General features: G+C 41.8%; 1 protein-coding gene across 5 annotated transcripts in view; it reads left to right on the top strand.

Annotated features, from left to right (window-relative positions):
* ZNF521 (zinc finger protein 521) overlaps nucleotides 1-18,572 on the top strand; it is a 405,801-nt gene that overhangs the window by 154,418 nt on the left and 232,811 nt on the right. For all 5 annotated transcript variants that reach the window (XR_008844205.1, XM_056521752.1, XM_056521753.1 and 2 more), the window contains one exon: nucleotides 6,172-9,524. Coding sequence is in view for 4 of the 5 variants with exons in the window: in XM_056521752.1 (XP_056377727.1) it covers nucleotides 6,172-9,524 (3,353 nt within the window). In the remaining variant the exon portion in view is untranslated. The remainder of the gene's footprint in view (nucleotides 1-6,171; nucleotides 9,525-18,572) is intronic.

Here is an 18,572-nt window from a genome sequence, read left to right as displayed (position 1 = left end):
GTCTGGCCTTTTACAGTAACTAGGCCCAAATTAGTTTAACAAGAAAATATATAAAGGACACCACATAGGTGTACGTACAGTTTACACTTATGAGAGGTGGACAATATACTCCACTACAAAATGTATAAGGCTACAAAAACAAGTGTGTAGCTCTGGCTGGCCTTTCACAGTAACTAGGCACAAATTAGTTTTTCAGGAAAAAAACATACACCACGTAGGTGTACCTACAGTTTACACTTATGAGAGCTGGACTATATTCTCAGTAGGTGTACGTACAGTTTAAACTTATGAGAGGAGGACTATGCGCTCCACTACAAACTGTATAAGGCTACAGAAACAAGGGGGTAGCGTTGGCTGGCCTTTCACAGTAACTAGGCCAAAATTAGTTTTTCAGGAAAAAATAAAAAAGGTACACCACGTAGGTGTACGTACAGTTTAAACTTATGAGAGGAGGACTATGCGCTCCACTACAAACTGTATAAGGCTACAGAAACAAGGGGGTAGCGTTGGCTGGCCTTTCACAGTAACTAGGCCAAAATTAGTTTTTCAGGAAAAAATAAAAAAGGTACACCACGTAGGTGTACGTACAGTTTACACTTATGAGAGCTGGATAATACACTCTGCTTAACCTGATCGCAGTGCCATGCGCTATTAATCCTTTAGACGCGGCATTCAAAGTTGATTGCCGCGTCTAAAGTAGTAAAAAAGCACCCCTGACAGCTCAGGTGAAACCGCGATGTCCAGATCAGCTAGGATGCAGCAGAAGGGTCCCCTACCTGCCTCCTGTGCGTCCGATTGCCCAATGACTGCTCCGTGCCTGAGATCCAGGCAGGAGCAGTCAAGCTGCAGAATCACTTATCAATGTTATCCTATGTGATAACAATGATCAGTGTAAAAGATCAGTGTGTGCAGTGTTATAGCCCCCTATGGGTGCTTTAACACTGCATAAAAAAGTTAATAAAGATCATTTAACCCCTCCCCGAATAAAAGTCTGGCCCCTATGACCTTTAGAGTTGCTGTACACCACTGCAGGAGTAGAGTGGCTGTGTATTACACCTTGCTTTTATACAGTGATTTGGGCTTGTGGTGAATCGCTGCTGTAAATTTGTTTTTCTGTGCAACGCACACAAAGCTCTTTCTCTCCCTGCAATAAAACGCTCTCTCTCAAATAAAACGCTGAAGTGAGTGGCCAAAAGATGGCTGCCGATTATATAGGGCTGTGACATCACAGGGGTGGCTGGCTGCTGATAGGCTGCATGCTGCATGTGATTCAGGGTCATCCCGCATATCCGCCTTCCCAGAGTTCCTTGCCCCATGTCCTCACATGTGGATCCGCCATTTTAGATGCCCTGGAGCCTGGACCGCACTAAACAGAGTTTAATGAAGCAATTCGTGCAATCGAATCGCGGCAATATTCGGATTCGTTGCAGAGCAAATTTTTCCTTAAATTTTGAACAAGTTCGGATTCGTCAGATTCGTTTCGCTCGTCCCTATAGGTCACCAATATAAGATTGGTGTGGTACTGACATTTCACACCCCCGCCAAGGCTCCAGCACTCACAGAGAAGCAGAGAAAGAATCAGACAGCTTCATTTCCTAAGTAGTGGTTGTGCTGCGTTATTGCAGCTCAGCACCAATTCACTTCAATGTGGAACCAATCTATATGAACCAAGCCTAAACTGCAGAACATGCAGTAACATTACAACCAGTTTCACCTTCCTTGTACTGGCATAGACTATGCAATAACCTATATATGTACATCTCCCAGAGCCCTGGAAAGGAAATTAAGGAAACAAAGCTACAAGTTTATGGTATGTACATGAGATGGGCATGAGAATTGTGCTAAGTTTTCAAGTATTAGTGCTGAACTAGGGAAAGTAGAGTGCACTTTTCCTTATGACGGGACACGTTACATAAATGGTTAACACTATGATGAGAGGAGTGCCTGCTGTTATGTGCCCGGCTCATATAAGTAAATCAGACTTCTGCCTCGTGGAGTGTGGACATTTTTTCTACCAGTAATAACAGCATGTTAGCTCAATGTTCTTTCTTCAAGCTTCCTGACAGCAGTTGGTTGCAGCAGTGGGTTCTGTTGCATTGGATTACACATGGAGAAGAGCCCCCTTCATATAACGTTTTGTTTGAGAGCATTAATAAATCCCCCCAAATCCTGCCATTTCCAACATGTAATAAAAGGAATTGTTGTAATGGGCATGACTCCAGGAGTGAAGTTTGGTTGTTTTCACAGAGTTAGAAGGCTGCCATCTGGCATTGATAGTGAGATGGTGTTGTCATCAGTTTCTTGATGCAGGAAAGGAATGAATCCTCATCTGTTTCCTGTGGATAAGTAAAGAAGTTAAGATTCAAGTAAAATCTTTCTACCTTAAAGGAACGTAGGCTTCATTTATATTTACACAATTCATACCAGTCCTGGCTTTCATCTTAGGAATATAATATTTTTACATTGATGTGACTGGTTGGCTAATTTTTTCCAGGTTATGGAAAGAAAAGCCTGTTGATGCCTTCCAAGGTTTTCCCTACGTGGATGTACTTAAGTTCTGTGCTCACATTCCATAGGTTTCTAAAATATTAAAGTAACACCAACTGCATCAGCTTTAAATATCCAAATATTGGTCCTCTGTTCTATTTAAAAAAATATTCAACCAGTGATTGGCCAGAAGAGCTTCCAGCATGAGGAACTTGCTGCACATTATGTAAAGGAGTATTCCCATCTGAAACCTTTATGGAATATCCACCAAATTTACCCTTAAGGGGTTGCATAGGGATCAAAAGAGCTATTTGCCTGTTTAAGATATATGTAAATGTGAATGAATAAAATTCAAGACCCTGTCTCGTGCTATCAGCCCTGCCCCTCCACTGATTCACAGGCAAAGAGCCCCCACTTACTTGCTTGAAGGGGGGCTGGCATTCTGTTTCAGTCCATTAGCTAGTCCAGCCTTCTTCTCTGTATCTGCATCATGAAGAGTACTGGCTTAAATAATGAACTAAGCTAGATGTCTAGTCCTCTTCAAGCACATCATTGACAAAAAAAGAATGAGTGAAAGCTCTCTGCTTGTGTTGGTAGGAACTCAAGAGTAAAGTTATCAGGACAGTACTACAGTAGAAGGCTTTATTCATTAGCCTTTGTGGGCCACAGCCAAATACCTTTTGATTCCCCCATACAACCACTTCTCAACCATTCCATACATTCACTGACACAGGGACCATGACACTGGGCCAGAGATCAGGACTTTGGTGCAGACGTCATGACTAAGTTTTTTTAGTTTACATTTGGGCAACAAAAAATTACTTGTATGACCCAGAAAACCCCCTTTAATATTTGATAGATAAATGTATCTCTTTTAGGACCCCTTATTAAGGCCCTCTAACCTTTGTTCTTCAAGGCAAGGTGTATAGCCACTTATGGAAAGAGACAAACAAGCTTGCTCACCTCTTTCTGTAACTCTCACAGAATTAAAGAGATTTTCAACTGGTGCCAGAAAGTTAGACAGATTTCTAAATTACTTCTATTAAAAAAACTTTACACTTCCAGTACTTTTAAGCAGCTGTATGCTACAGAGGCTCTTTTCTTTTTGAATTTTTTTGTCTTGTCCACAGTGCTCTCTGCTGACACCTGATGCCCGTATCAGGAACTGTCCAGATCAGCATAGGTTTGCTATGGGGATTTTCTCCTGCTCTGGACAGTTTCGGAGACGGGCATCAGGTGTCAGCAGAGAGCACTGTGGACAAGACAAAAAAAAGAATTTCATCTGTAGCATACAGCTGCTAAAAAAGTACTGGAAGGGTAAAGATTTTTTAAAGGGGTTGTGCGCTGCCCTGGCTTTCGGAGCTCCGCACACAGCGTCCATAAGTTCATTACTCCGAACGCTGTGTGCGGGCTTCCGTTTTCGCGGCCGCCGGGCGTCACGCCCGCCCCCTCAACGAAAGTCTATAGGAAGGGGGCGCGACCGCTGTCACGCCCCCTTCCCATAGACTTTGGTAGAGGGGGCGGGCGTGACGTCACGAGGGGGCCGGGCGTGACATCACGCCCGGCGGCCGCGAACACAGAAGCCCGTAATGAACTTCCGGACTCTGCGTGCGGAGCTCCGAAAGCCAGGGCAGTGCACAACCCCTTTAATATAAGTAATTTAGAAATCTGTTAAACTTTCTGGCATCTGTTGATTTAATAAAAATGTTTTCCACCGGAGTACCCCTTTAATGCCAATAACAGCTACAGGAGTAGTAAGCCTAACAGCCTCAAGGACATGAGAATGTTATTTATTTATACAACAGTGATTACAGTGATTGATCTTCCTTCACATATTAGTAGATAACCATTTCTCATTATCTGTATTGTCCCTACATATGTTAGCATGTATATCAGTCCTGTTGCCGGGGCATCATCATTCTGAACTCTTGTCAATAAAAAAAGCTTTATTCATAATAGCTTATCAATGTTCCTGTTTCCGTTTTTTTGCTTTGTCTTTGTCACTTGAAAGTACCATTACTACTTTCCTAAGGAAGTTCAGCATGTTAATGTTGTTGGAAAGAGGAAGAAATGTTGGAGAACCTCTTGAACTTAAACACAATGCACACTTGTGTGCACTGAACTTTACCTTTTAATACTGCTCTTCTATCGGACAGCACGCTGCTTTTATATTTCTTAAAAACAATAGTCTGACAGGCTTGTCAGTAGACGTTTATTTTCCCCTCCCAAAATCTGATGTGTTTCAGATCTGATGACTACATGAAGCGGTGAGAGCTTATGGGAAAACTGTGTTAGGGTGCATGCACACCACGTTTTTGCTATCCCGTTCCCGTATCAGGTTTTTTGTAAAAAAACGGACTTAACCATATTAAACTGTGTGCACATAAATCAACCTGTATACGGTTTGAAACCGTATACGGTTTGAATCGTGATGTACGGTTTAATCCGGTTTTATCCGTTTTCACCCTAAAAAACGTATACGTCTGTCAATGTTCGCCTTGTTTTTAAATAAAGTTTTTCCAGAAAGAACATTCTAGAAGGTGGGTGGTGTTTTCGGTTTGCATTGCGCATGTGCAACAATAAAAACGGAGGGATTAAAACGGATGCAACCGTACACTCATACGGTTTAGTCCGGTTCTCATTGACTTCCATGTTAATAAAAACATATCCGGTTAGGATACGGTTGGTCAACCGACCTAAAAACGCTGTATACTCCGGTTGCGAACACGGCTGAAAAACCGGGCCCAACCGTAAAAGTCGCCAAACGGACATAACCGTATGATGCGTTTGCAATGTTAAGTCAATACATCCGGTCAATATGTTTTAGTACGGTTTTTGAAGGAAAACCATATACAGGAACTGGATAGCAAAAACGTGGTGTGCATGCACCCTTAATCTTATAGTGTCAGTATATATTCTTTATCTATGCATTGCATGTATGGTCCCTTTATTAACATTTTACAGTATGATTTCTTCTAGACCAAGTTGACACTACTTAAGAGGTCTATGTCCAAGGTAAAGGTCAGCATACTGGCAGAACAGTATGCAGATGTATAGCAAAGCATACTTGCGTGGGGCTCATTGAGTTCATTTGTCCAAATATATACTGATATTTGCAGGACTTTAAAGCATAGAAGGTTGTTCTCTTGAGTCATGCAAAATAACAGTATTAACGTGGAAATGGGCTGAGTGTAATCACAAACTATGCTCAGTGAATTAAACTCAATGGGCCTGGTATAGGTACGTCATGGTATATGTCTGCATATCTTTCTGCTGAGCTATAACCTGAACATACTTAAAAGTGTACCTTAAAGTGGCTGTACCTTCTCCATTCCATGTGCCATTTATGATATTAGTATCGTGTTAAGTAACAGTGGGGATATTGGGCCCCATTAGACACCAAGGCTAGGATACTGATGTTACGTGTACGCGTTATATAATTTTTCTATTAAGACCTATCTATTCCCCTTATGCCCTTTCCTACATTGACATTAGCTGTCATATTCTGTAATATTATGGAGTTATCAGTATAACATTGTGTGACAAAAACATTCTCCTTCTAATGTTTGATACATAACGTAATACATGTGATTAATAAATGTTAATTACTAACATTGTTACACAATATTCTACCCCAATTTTAATACTTTGTATTTCTAATGTTTTATGGTTTTTATTTTTCAGATGGCGCAGATGTAGAGGATGATCCATCTTGTTCATGGCCAGCATCGTCTCCATCTAGCAAAGACCAGACATCACCCAGCCACGGAGAAGGTTGCGATTTTGGTGAAGAGGAGGGTATTCCAGGGCTGCCATATCCCTGTCAGTTTTGTGACAAATCCTTCAGTCGCCTCAGCTATTTAAAACACCATGAACAGAGTCACAGCGACAAACTCCCTTTTAAGTGCACATATTGTAGTAGATTGTTTAAGCACAAAAGAAGTAGAGATCGCCATATAAAACTGCATACTGGAGACAAAAAATATCATTGCAGTGAATGTGATGCAGCATTTTCTCGAAGTGATCATCTTAAAATTCATTTAAAGACTCATACTTCAAACAAGCCATATAAGTGTGCTATCTGTAGAAGGGGGTTCCTCTCCTCAAGCTCATTGCATGGTCACATGCAGGTACATGAAAGAAATAAAGATTGTTCTCAGTCTGGTGCAAGAATGGAAGACTGGAAAATGAAGGACACCCAGAAATGCAGCCAATGTGAAGAGGGGTTTGATTTCCCTGAGGATCTTCAGAAACATATAGCTGAATGTCACCCTGAATGTTCTCCAAATGATGATAGATCTGCTCTCCAATGTATGTATTGCCATGAGCTTTTTGTTGAAGAAACCTCACTTTTGAATCACATGGAGCAAATTCATAGCAATGAGAAAAAAAACTCTTGCAGCATTTGCTCAGAAAGTTTTCACAACATTGAGGAGCTTTATAGCCATATGGATAGTCATCAGCACCATGAATCCTGTAATCCAAGCAACAGTCCCTCTTTAGTTACTGTAGGCTATACATCAGTTTCAAGTACCACTCCTGATTCAAACCTGTCTGTAGACAGCTCTACAATGGTAGAAGTTGCTCCACCACTACCTAAAAGTCGTGGGAGAAAAAGAGCTTCTCAGCAAACTGGTGATGCCAATGCCCCATCAAACAAGCAAGCTAAAGTCACATACAGCTGTATCTATTGCAGCAAACAATTATTTTCTAGTCTTGCTGTCCTCCAGATACATCTTAAAACTATGCATTTAGACAAACCAGAACAGGCTCATATCTGCCAGTACTGCTTAGAAGTATTACCTTCTCTTTACAATCTAAATGAACATCTTAAACAGGTACATGAAACTCAGGATCCAGCATTAATTGTTTCCACTATGCCTGCCATGGTTTATCAATGCAACTTTTGCTCTGAAATATTCAATGACCTTAACATGCTCCAAGAGCACATTAGAAGTTCACATGGGTTTCCAAATCCAGTTGCAAAAGACAGTAATGCATTTTTCTGCCCCCATTGCTACATGGGATTTCTTACAGACTCTTCATTAGAAGAGCACATTCGTCAAGTCCATTGTGACCTCAGCAGTTCAAGGTTTAGTTCTCCAGTGCTGGGTACCCCAAAAGAGCCAGTGGTTGAAGTGTACTCTTGCTCTTATTGTACCAATTCACCTATTTTTAATAGTGTCCTTAAATTAAACAAGCATATCAAGGAAAATCACAAGAACATTCCGTTGGCATTAAATTACATCCATAACGGGAAAAAATCTAGGGCTCTGAGTCCCTTATCTCCTGTTACTTTGGATCAATCCTCCTTAAAGATGATGCAGGCCATTGGTGGCAATCCTTCAAGACCTGCAGGCGAGTACATCTGCAATCAGTGTGGTGCCAAGTATTCATCCCTTGATGGTTTTCAGACTCACTTAAAAACTCATCTTGATACCGTTCTGCCAAAATTGACATGCCCCCAGTGCAACAAAGATTTTCCAAACCAAGAGTCTCTTTTAAAGCATGTTACTATTCACTTTATGATCACATCTACATATTATATTTGTGAAAGTTGTGACAAACAGTTTACTTCAGTGGATGATTTGCAGAAGCACTTGCTAGACATGCATACGTTTGTTTTCTTCCGTTGTACACTATGCCAGGAAGTGTTTGACTCCAAAGTCTCCATTCAGCTTCACTTGGCTGTGAAACACAGCAATGAAAAGAAAGTATACCGTTGCACTTCCTGTAACTGGGACTTTCGCACAGAAACTGACTTACAGCTTCATGTAAAGCACAACCACCTGGAGAACCAGGGAAAAATCCACAAGTGCATTTTCTGTGGTGAGTCCTTTGGCACAGAAGTAGAGCTACAGTGTCACATCACAACCCACAGCAAAAAATATAATTGCAAATTTTGCAGCAAAGCTTTCCATGCCATCATTTTATTAGAAAAACACTTGAGGGAAAAACATTGTGTGTTTGAAGCCAAAACTCAAAACTGTGGCTCCAATGGAGCTCCAGAACAAGTTCAGAAAGAGGAAGTAGATCTTCAGAACTTATTGACAAACAATCAAGAGTCTCATAACAGTCATGATGGCAGTGAAGAAGATATTGATACCTCTGAACCAATGTATGGCTGTGATATATGTGGTGCCGCCTACACCATGGAATCTCTTTTGCAAAATCACCAACTCCGAGATCACAATATCCGACCTGGAGAAAGTGCAATTGTCAAGAAAAAGGCTGAGTTAATTAAAGGAAATTACAAGTGTAATGTCTGTTCCCGTACATTTTTTTCTGAAAGTGGCCTGAGAGAGCACATGCAGACACATCTTGGTCCAGTAAAGCATTACATGTGTCCCATATGTGGGGAACGTTTCCCCTCTTTGTTAACTCTTACAGAACACAAAGTCACTCACAGCAAGAGTCTGGACACTGGGAACTGCAGAATTTGCAAACTTCCTCTACATAGTGAGGAGGATTTCTTAGAACATTGTCAAATGCACCCAGATCTGCGAAATTCATTGACAGGGTTTCGTTGTGTGGTATGCATGCAGACAGTGACATCTACTCTGGAGCTGAAGATTCATGGTACATTTCATATGCAGAAAACTGGAAATGGATCGGCAATTCAGTCCACTGGTCGTGCACCCAACTTACCGAAGTTGTTCAAGTGTGCTTCTTGTCTAAAAGAGTTTCGCTATAAACAGGACTTGGTGAAGCTCGATATTAATGGTTTGCCCTATGGCCTTTGTGCTTCATGTGTTAATCTTAGTAAAAGTGCCAGTCCAAATGCCAATGTGATTTTAAGCACTAATAGGCCTTCTCTAAGTCAAACTGACAATGTACCCTGTGTAGATAATAAACATAAAGCCTCCACGCTGAAGACACGATGCTCTAGCTGCAATGTAAAATTTGAATCTGAAGGTGAACTCCAAAATCACATTCAAACTGTCCACAGAGAACTTACATCTGAAAACAATACAACTCAGCTGAAAACGCCACAAGTGTCACCAATGCCCCGCATAAGCCCTTCTCAATCTGAAGAGGTAACTACATTGCCACTGTGTGTATTAAACGGCATTTTCTTGCATAGCTCGCTCTGAGCCAACTTTCATACAGCACTATTTTTTTCTTTTTTGCATCAGATGTGGGCCCAAATCAGGGAAGAAGTAAAACCCCTTGCTTTATAGCTTTTTGCTCTGTTGTTTCTGATTCTGGTTTTGGCCAACAAGAACTGTTGCAAATAAGTTGCCTAAAATACTGCCATGTGCCCTAATCCTTTCATTATTTTAACAACCATTTAAGTAAATGGGGCACATGCTGGCATTTAAACAATTTACAGTTAAATAAATAAAAAAAATAATTTCCAATTGTAAATTTTCCACAGGAAGAGGGAATGTTAGCAGAATGCAGTGAACAAGTGGAATAGTTAACTATAGCAACCAATTCTGCTTTAGCCCCCAAAACACAGACTGATGTGTGCAAAACTCCACTTTTCTGTTGTGCTGGTTTTGACAACTTTTTTCTTTTAAAGTTGCTTATTATCTTCCCTAAAAAGTTGATGATATGTTGAGCATATGTCAACCATGTTATGTATCTGCTAGCATGTTTTAAAGTTTTATATGGGCCTCTATGTGCTTTTTTCTCAGTGGTGGGGGAAATGTATCAGTGTTCGAGAATGTAAGAAAGAAAACCCATATATAGTAGATTGCTTTGTGATTTATTGAATCTAACCTTGCTCTAAACCAAGACCACAATTATGCCCTTCACTAAAATGTGCTGCGTTCTATGGCAAAGAACTACATTTAACAAATATGTTGTATAATTATATACATGTATGTATGTATGTATGGAAGATATCTATTGGGAATTTTGCATTATCGGGGTAAAGTTTCCCATATGTTATACAACTTTTTTTTTTATAGTTCTTATAGTTCTAGAGCTCTTTTTTTTAAAAAATCTACTTAAAGGGGTACTCCCATTGAAAACTTTTTTTTTTAAGTCAACTGGTGCTGGAAAGTTAAATTACATCTATTAAAAAATCTTAATCCTTCCAGTACTTTTTAGGGGCTATATACTACAGAAGAAATGCTTTACTTTTTAGATTTCTCTGATGTCATGACCACAGTGCTCTCTGCTGACATCTGCTGTCCATTTTAGGAACTTTTGAGAGCAGCATATGTTTGCAATGGGGATTTTCTCCTGCCCTGGGCAGTTCCTAAAATGGACAGCAGAGGTCAGCAGAGAGCACTGTGGTCATGACAAAAGAGAAATCTAAAAAGTAAAGCATTTCTTCTGTAGTATATAGCCCCTAAAAAGTACTGGAAGGATTAAGATTTTTTAATAGAAGTCATTTAGAAATCTGTTTAACTTTCTGGCACCAGTTGATTTAAAAAAATAAGTTTTCCATGGGAGTACCCCTTTAATACTTGTCTCTTTGCTGATAACTGTTTGCATTTTACTTTTAAGCTCAAGAGTCCCAGAGGCGGTACTGAGCTGCACCATACGCACCTTTTCCCTCCCCCACCCCTCCCTGCCTTAACTGGTTGACATACAGAGCTCGAAACTAGAAGCCAAGCAGATTGGGGTGGGGACGGCAGAGGCGCGCATGCTGCAGCTCAGTAACGCCTCTGGGACTCTTGAGCTTGAAAGGAAAGAGACAAGTATAATTTGTTTTATGCCCATGTTGGCTCCTCTGAGGATAATATAGAGCTGACAGACTCTCTTTAAAGGTGATGTTGGGCCTAAATAAGCATGAATACAGCCCGGAGTATGGTGACTAGTTTGGCAAGTCGCACACCCAAATGACTGCTTGGGCCTAAATTACTTACTGTGCAGGCCTTTTTCTAAAAGATGGGCTAGCAGACATCCCGGCATGGTAGGTCCCATTATTATAACCTCTATTACATGCCACCACTCTATATAGGGTAATTTTGTGATGACTGTTACTGCACAAAATATAAAGCCATTTCAGTGAATTAGAAGATAAATTACAATGGTTTGCATTAAAAAACAGACTGCCTTTCCTCAATGTTATTATTCTTGTTTTAAGGCACGTCAATTCCACCCTGCTTTGAAAAAGGTTATAGACTTTACAGTGGTGGCTGCACTAAGAGAGAATAGGGAATGGATGGCTGTGTTTGCTTCAAGGGACCTTACTTTGATGAGGCGTGACCTGAAGAGTACAAAGGGCTTAAATTATTATTTTGTAATTTTCAGCACCACATAAAATGAAGATTATGAACGGAAGTAGATTGGAAGCAGCATTGTGCCTAGGGAGCCTCAGCATCACTATGGTTGCTTAGAAGAGAGCGTAAAATCACCACTTACATGTACTACTGCTATAAATATTACATATAGCATATTGCAATAGTCAGTGCAACAAGATGAAATTCACACAGATACACAGATCATTTCCTTTGACAACTTAATCTTGTGGAGAGCACTACAGATTCTATTGCAATAAAAAATTGTAACTTCCACATTTGACATTTAAAGGGACACATAGTCATCACTTTCCTAGTTTAATTTTACCACAACATAGTAAAGGTCACATCCTCTGTGAAATATGGGAATTTTATTGAAGTTCATTTTTTCCAATGGCTTATCAGCAGATTATGAAAATAATATCAATGGTGTTTTCATAGCTGTTTTTCTTTTTAGTCCTCTGTCACTGTAGGTCAGTCTGGCTGTGCCTCTAGTGACTGCACTTCTTATGTCAATCATTGGCTCGCAATATCCCACATGCTTTAGCTTTCCTATATTAGCAGTGTAGCAAGGTATGGGTTATTTTAATTACGCCCTTGAAGATTCTCTGTATATTTCTACCATATACAATTTTTGTTTGAAATTGATCTGGGCCCTCACCCTAGAAATCCTCTTCTAAGGGATTACAGCTTATTGAAAATTCAGACAATATTTCCCTGTAGAGGATGCAGTATCAAGTGCTGATAGCACTGAACATTCTAAATAATTGAGGGGAGGGCAGAGGAGAGAAGTTCTTCACTAAGTTGATGATTTTTGGATTGCTGTTAGCCAGTCAAGGAATGTCTGCAGTCCTGTGCATCTATATATCTATGTGCACTCACTAGGGTGTATTAATAGGCCTGAAGGGGAACAAGAGAGTTTGGTTATATCAGATGAAATGTAAATGCTTCAGACAGCAAGTGTAATAGGTGTAAGATAACACAAAGACTTTATACGAGCCAGAAAAATATCTCATGCAGCTTGATGTAAACAAAATTTCCTCTTTTTTTACTGTGGTATAGCTATGTGAATAAACTCTTTTCATAGTAGCGTCATGGTGGCTACTTTTATAAGATCCATGACTAATATGACAGATCAATTATGAATTATCATGATCTGTTGTGATCCGTTATTCTACTTTTCCCAATGGACTTATAGTGGCATAGTCGTGTAAAGACTTGTTTTTTGCAGGGAGATTTGTACTTTTTAACCTCTTGGGGGCAAAGGGCGTACCTGTACAAAATAGCGTTTTTTCCCCAATTTTGCCCCACAAATATATTTTTTGGTTCCCCCATAGATTTTGTGGTGAAATGATAGATTACATTACAAAGCAAAAATTGGTGATGCAAAAAACAAGCCCTCATATGGGCCTGTAGGTGGAAAATTGAAAGTGGTTTAAAAAATGGAAAAATAGCAGTCCTACTAGGCTAGGAAGAACATTTAGAATAAGGCAGAATAAATAGAAATAAATAAAAAAGAAAGATAATAAGATATAAAATATAATTACATTTATTGAATAATACTGTGAGGTCTGGGGCAGGGCCCTTGCCGCAGACAGCTCACTAAAATAGAATGGTAAAAGTTAGTTATAAACATTTAAAACATGACGTTAAAATAGTATTGCACTTAAACGGTGGGACAATGATGGGGTTTATAGTCCAATGTTTGTAATAGGATATGTCCAATAAACTGTTTTTGTAGCGCTGGAGGCTCGCAGTTACGAGACCACTGAGTATGCTTGTATGCGCTAAAGATCTATACTCTATACCCCGACGGCATGGGGACAAAGAACAAGAGGGAAAATAGATCAAAGTCAGGCACTTAGTGCCTCTTACCAGCTCCGGCGAAAGCAGTCATATGTGCATAGCAGCGCTTAACGGTGATCCGGATTGATGCCTCTCAGCCCCGGCAGCACGGGGAAGGTGTAGGAGAGGTGAATATGTCCGGTACAGATGGTTATTGCGTAGTCCGCTGGAAAAGGTAATGTTCGTTTGTAGCGTGTGGCAGCTCTGGAGGTCTTTGGTGTGGGATCCCTCTCTACCCCGACAGCACGTGGAGAAGCTGAGAGGGCAGTAAAAGACCAATAGTGGTGGACAAATAATCCAAATAGTCCCAACTTCTTCTGCAAAGGCAGTCTTGGACCAGACGCGTTTCGGGGAGCAGCGTCCCCTTTTTCAATGGTGGATATGCAAAGACGGTGACACAGTGACTCAGCTTCTCCCCGCGCCGTCGAGGTAGAGAGGGATCCCACACCAAAGACCTCCAGCGCTGCCACACGCTACAAACGAACATTACTTTTTCCAGCGGACTACGCCATAACCATCTGTACCGGACATCTTCACCTCTCCTACACCTTCCCCGTGCTGCCGGGGCTGAGAGGCATCAATCCGGATCACCGTTAAGCGCTGCTATGCGCATATGACTGCTTTCGCCGGAGCACTAAGTGCCTGACTTTGTTCTATTTTCCCTCTTGTTCTTTGTCCCCGTGCCGTCAGGGTATAGAGTATAGATCTTTAGCGCTACTGCGCATACAAGTATACTCAGTGGGCTCGTAACTGCGAGCCTCCAGCGCTACAAACATTGGACTATAAACCCACACCATTGTCCCACCGTTTAAGTGCAATACTATTTTATCGTCATGTTTTAAATGTTTATAACTAACTTTTACCATTCTATTTTAGTGAGATGTCTGGGGCAAGGGCCCCTACCCCAGACCTCACAGTATTATTCAATAAATGTAATTATATTTTATATCTTATTATCAGACACTTCCTTTCTTTCTTTTTTATTTATCTCTATTTATTCTGGCTTGATCCAAATTTTCTTCCTAGCCTAGTAGGACTGCTATTTTTCCATTTTTAAACCAGTATATATTTGGCACACAGGTATGTGCAACGCAGTATCCTCGGTTTAGGTCTCTTATATTTTACGTAGAGCTCCCATACTTGTACATTACATTCCTTGGAAAACTGAAAGTGTCATGATTTTTAGAAGGGAAGGTGGAAAACACCAAAGTGCAAAAATGAAAAAAGAACTGGTCCTGAAGTTAATGGCACTCTTTTAGGGTATATATGATGCATAGTTTAGCTTTAAAATTCTTTTTATGGGGTAACTGGGTAGAAAACACTTATTTTTCCATAGTTTTTTGGGTTTTGTTTTATTTTACAGTGTTTTCTATGCAGTATGTGACTAAACTTTATTTATTTTGCACCGTAAAACACTTTTTTGTGTATAATTTGATTTAGCATAGAAGGATTTGTGTTAGAGCACAAATAAACAACAATTTCAGTGCTGTATTTATTTGTATATTAAAGTTGTTATCTATGCAGGATGTTTTTGGCAGATTTACTCTAGCAAATTCTGTCTTCATTTGTGCCAAGAAGAAAGGAAACTGCCTTACATGAATTATACCACATTTATTATGCTTTTTAGTAGGGATGCACCGATATATCGGCGGCCGATACACAAATCGGCCGAAAATAGCTGTTTCGGGGAAATGCCGAAACAACAAAAAATGTGCCGATAGTGACCCACCTCCCCTGCCCGCCCACAGCACAAGTTACAAACACTGCCAGTGGCAGAGGCACTCGTGGGGGGTGCAGGGGGGGCCGTCCGCACCGGGCGCAACATCTGGGGGGGCGCGCACTCCGGGATAGGAATACTTCTTTTTATGTGCCCGGGCCGGCTCCCGTGTGCGGCTGCAGGCGGGGGCCGGCCAGTGCATATAAAACCTAATACTGTGGAAGCGGCACTCCAAAATCACATCAAATAGTGGTTTATTCACTCATCTGTGCAAGCGACGTTTCGGCTTATCAATAAAGCCTTTCTCAAGGCTTGAGAAAGGCTTTATTGATAAGCCGAAACGTCGCTTGCACAGATGAGTGAATAAACCACTATTTGATGTGATTTTGGAGTGCCGCTTCCACTTTTCTGAAGATATTACGTTGGGGGTCGGTCTGCCCCTGAAGCTGAGCACCCAGACGGATCTAGAATCCTGTATCACGGTGCTTCTTCTTTGTTTTCCCTTTAAAACCTAATACTGTATACTAAAAACCAGGGGGCCTCCAGCTGTTGTGAAACTACAATTCCCAGCATGCCCGGACCGGCAAAGTCTGTCCGGGCATGCTGGGAGTTGTAGTTTCACAACAGCTGGAGGCCCCCTGGTTTTTAGTATACAGTATTAGGTTTTATATGCTCTGGTCGGCTCCGCCTGCAGCCACACACGGGAGCCGGCCCGGGCACATAAAAAGAAGTATTCCTATCCCGGACATCCCTGTGTCCCGAAAAATCTTTTCGGAACATAAGAATGTCCGCCGGTCACTCACCATTCCCCGGCGTCCTCCTGCGATCCTCCTTTGGTTCCTCGCTTCTCCACCTCTATGGTCGTACGCACGGGACGTCACTGACGTCCCGTGCGTACAACCATGGAGACGCAGGAGGACCGCAGGATCGTCGCAGGAGAATGCGCGCTGGCCGGGGCCTGGTAAGTGACCGCGTCATCTTCTTGAGTTTTCCGGTCACTGCTCCTCCGGTCCCGGCACCTACTGCTATGGTCCATAGGCCATAGCAGTAGATGTGACCCCGGGCCGGAGGAGCGGTGACCGGATCACTGTGGGGGCAGCAGTACAGACATAAAGCCTCCAGCCATACACTGTATATGGCTGGAAGCTGTATGTCTGTGGGGTGGGGGGAAGCTGCCTACAAATGTGTGGGGGAGCTGCCTACTAATGTGGGGGGAAGCTGCCTAATATTGTTGGGGGAGCAGCTGCCTACAAATGTGGGGGGAGCTGCCTAATATTGTTGGGGGGGAGCTGCCTACCAATGTGGGGGGAGCTGCCTAATATTGTGGGGGGGAGCTGCCTAATATTGTGGGGGGAGCTGCCTAATATTTTGGAGGGGAGCTGCCTAATATTGTGGGGGGGAGCTGCCTAACATTGTGGGGGGAGCTGCCTAATATTGTTGGGGGGAGCTGCCTAATATTGTTGGGGGGGAGCTGCCTAATATTGTTGGGGGAGAGCTGCCTAATATTGTGGGGGGGGGGAGCTGCCTACAAATGTGGGGGGAGCTGCCTACAAATGTTGGGGGAGCTGCCTAATATTGTTGTGGGGAGCTGCCTAATATTGTGGGGGAACTGCCTACTATTGTGGGTAACCTGCCTTCTATTGTGGGGGAACTGCTGACCTAATGTGGGGGGAGCTGCCTAATATTGTTGGGGGGAACTGCCTAATATTGTGGGGAACCTGCCTACTATTGTGGTGGAACTGCTGACCTAATGTGGGGGGGAGCTGCCTACAAATGTGGGGGGAGCTGCCTAATATTGTTGGGGGGAGCTGCCTAATATTGTGAGGGAACTGCCTACTATTGTGGGGAACCTGCCTACTATTGTGGGGGAAATGCTGACCTAATGTGGGGGAGCTGCCTACTATTGTGGGGGAGCTGCCTACTATTGTGGGGGAGCTGCCTATTAATGTGGGGGAAATCCCGACCTAATGTGGGGGAGCTGGCAATCTAATGTGGGGGAATCTAATCTAATGAGCGGAGCGCTGCATTTTACCAGAAGACGGGGAGAAGTCATTTTCGATATCGATTTCGGCCGGACATTTTTTTTAATTTCGGTTTCGTTTCGGTTCTGAAATTTCCATTTCGGTGCACCTCTACTTTTTAGACACTTTTTGCCTTGTTCCATAACTGGGCGTGGCTTAATAAAAGAGGTGTGACTCTGCTGAAAAGGGACATAGCTTCCTTGTGGCTCTATGCATCAAACCATTGTGCCAGGATTGTGGTGTAAAGGAAGCCAACTAATAGTTGTTCAGAATAAAGACAGACAGATTTCTCAAACAGGCTAAACCACTGGGGTCTTTGAAGACTGTCAAGTCTTAGTTTTCACTATCTAAGAATTAAACCATGTGTTAAGTGACACTGTTTGGATTAAATTTACTTTTCAAATTACTAAACATGTAGTTTTTTTAATTTATTTATTTATTTTTTTGATACTGTTGAGTTTACTTTTTTTTTTATCTATGAATGCCAATTGATGGGTCTGCTGGCATAAGTGAAAATTATGACTTTAGTCGTCCTTTTACTTGATTTTTAAATTGCGCTAAAAACATTTTTGCACTTTTTCAAAAATCCCAACACAAACACTCTGGTTTTTACGCAATTTCAGACAACTGTACCATAAAATTTGCGACTGCAATGTGAGAATATTCCTACAGATTACCTACAATTTCAAAATGTTGTGCTCCTATATGAAGTTTACACATGCCACTCTGAACTTTGCAAGAAAATCTTTCAGGTTTGCGATTAGTAGGAATATCAATTGTGGTTGCTACTTCTCTTGGAGACAAGTTTAAATTCCAGGTGGCAGGGCCAACTAAATAAAACTGGATGTTTTCTTTAAATTAATAATTGACATAATTCAGGAGAATCCATTCTTATAGCTCTTGGTTGGGCTTTCTTTTGTTAATAGAAATGTATGATTGAATAGCCAACTGGGTGTTACCAGTCGGGGACGTGTCCCTACACTGTCTGGCATCATCAGCGTTGATTGGATAGTGTTAGTCAGTGTACGAACACACCGCTAATGCATTTCTAGTAAGAATAACAGAGGAATGGCACTGCTCGAGCATTATTATTTCATGGTAAATACGTAGTATATATTAAAACAACCATGTCATGAGAAGCCACGGTTCCTCTTTAATATTGTGCGCTGCTCTGACTTTCGGAGCTCTGCTCACAGCGTCCGGAAGTTCCTTACTCCGAACGCTGTGTGCGGGCTTCCGTGTTTGCGGCCGCCGGGCATGACATCATGCCCGGTCCCTCTTGATGTCTCGCCCGTCCCCTCGTGA

The sequence above is a fragment of the Hyla sarda genome, chromosome 5, assembly GCF_029499605.1.
Source record: "Hyla sarda isolate aHylSar1 chromosome 5, aHylSar1.hap1, whole genome shotgun sequence".
Classification (NCBI taxonomy): Eukaryota; Metazoa; Chordata; class Amphibia; order Anura; family Hylidae; genus Hyla; species Hyla sarda.
Note: the sequence above shows the minus strand (reverse complement) of the source record. Positions and strands in the feature narration are given on the sequence as shown.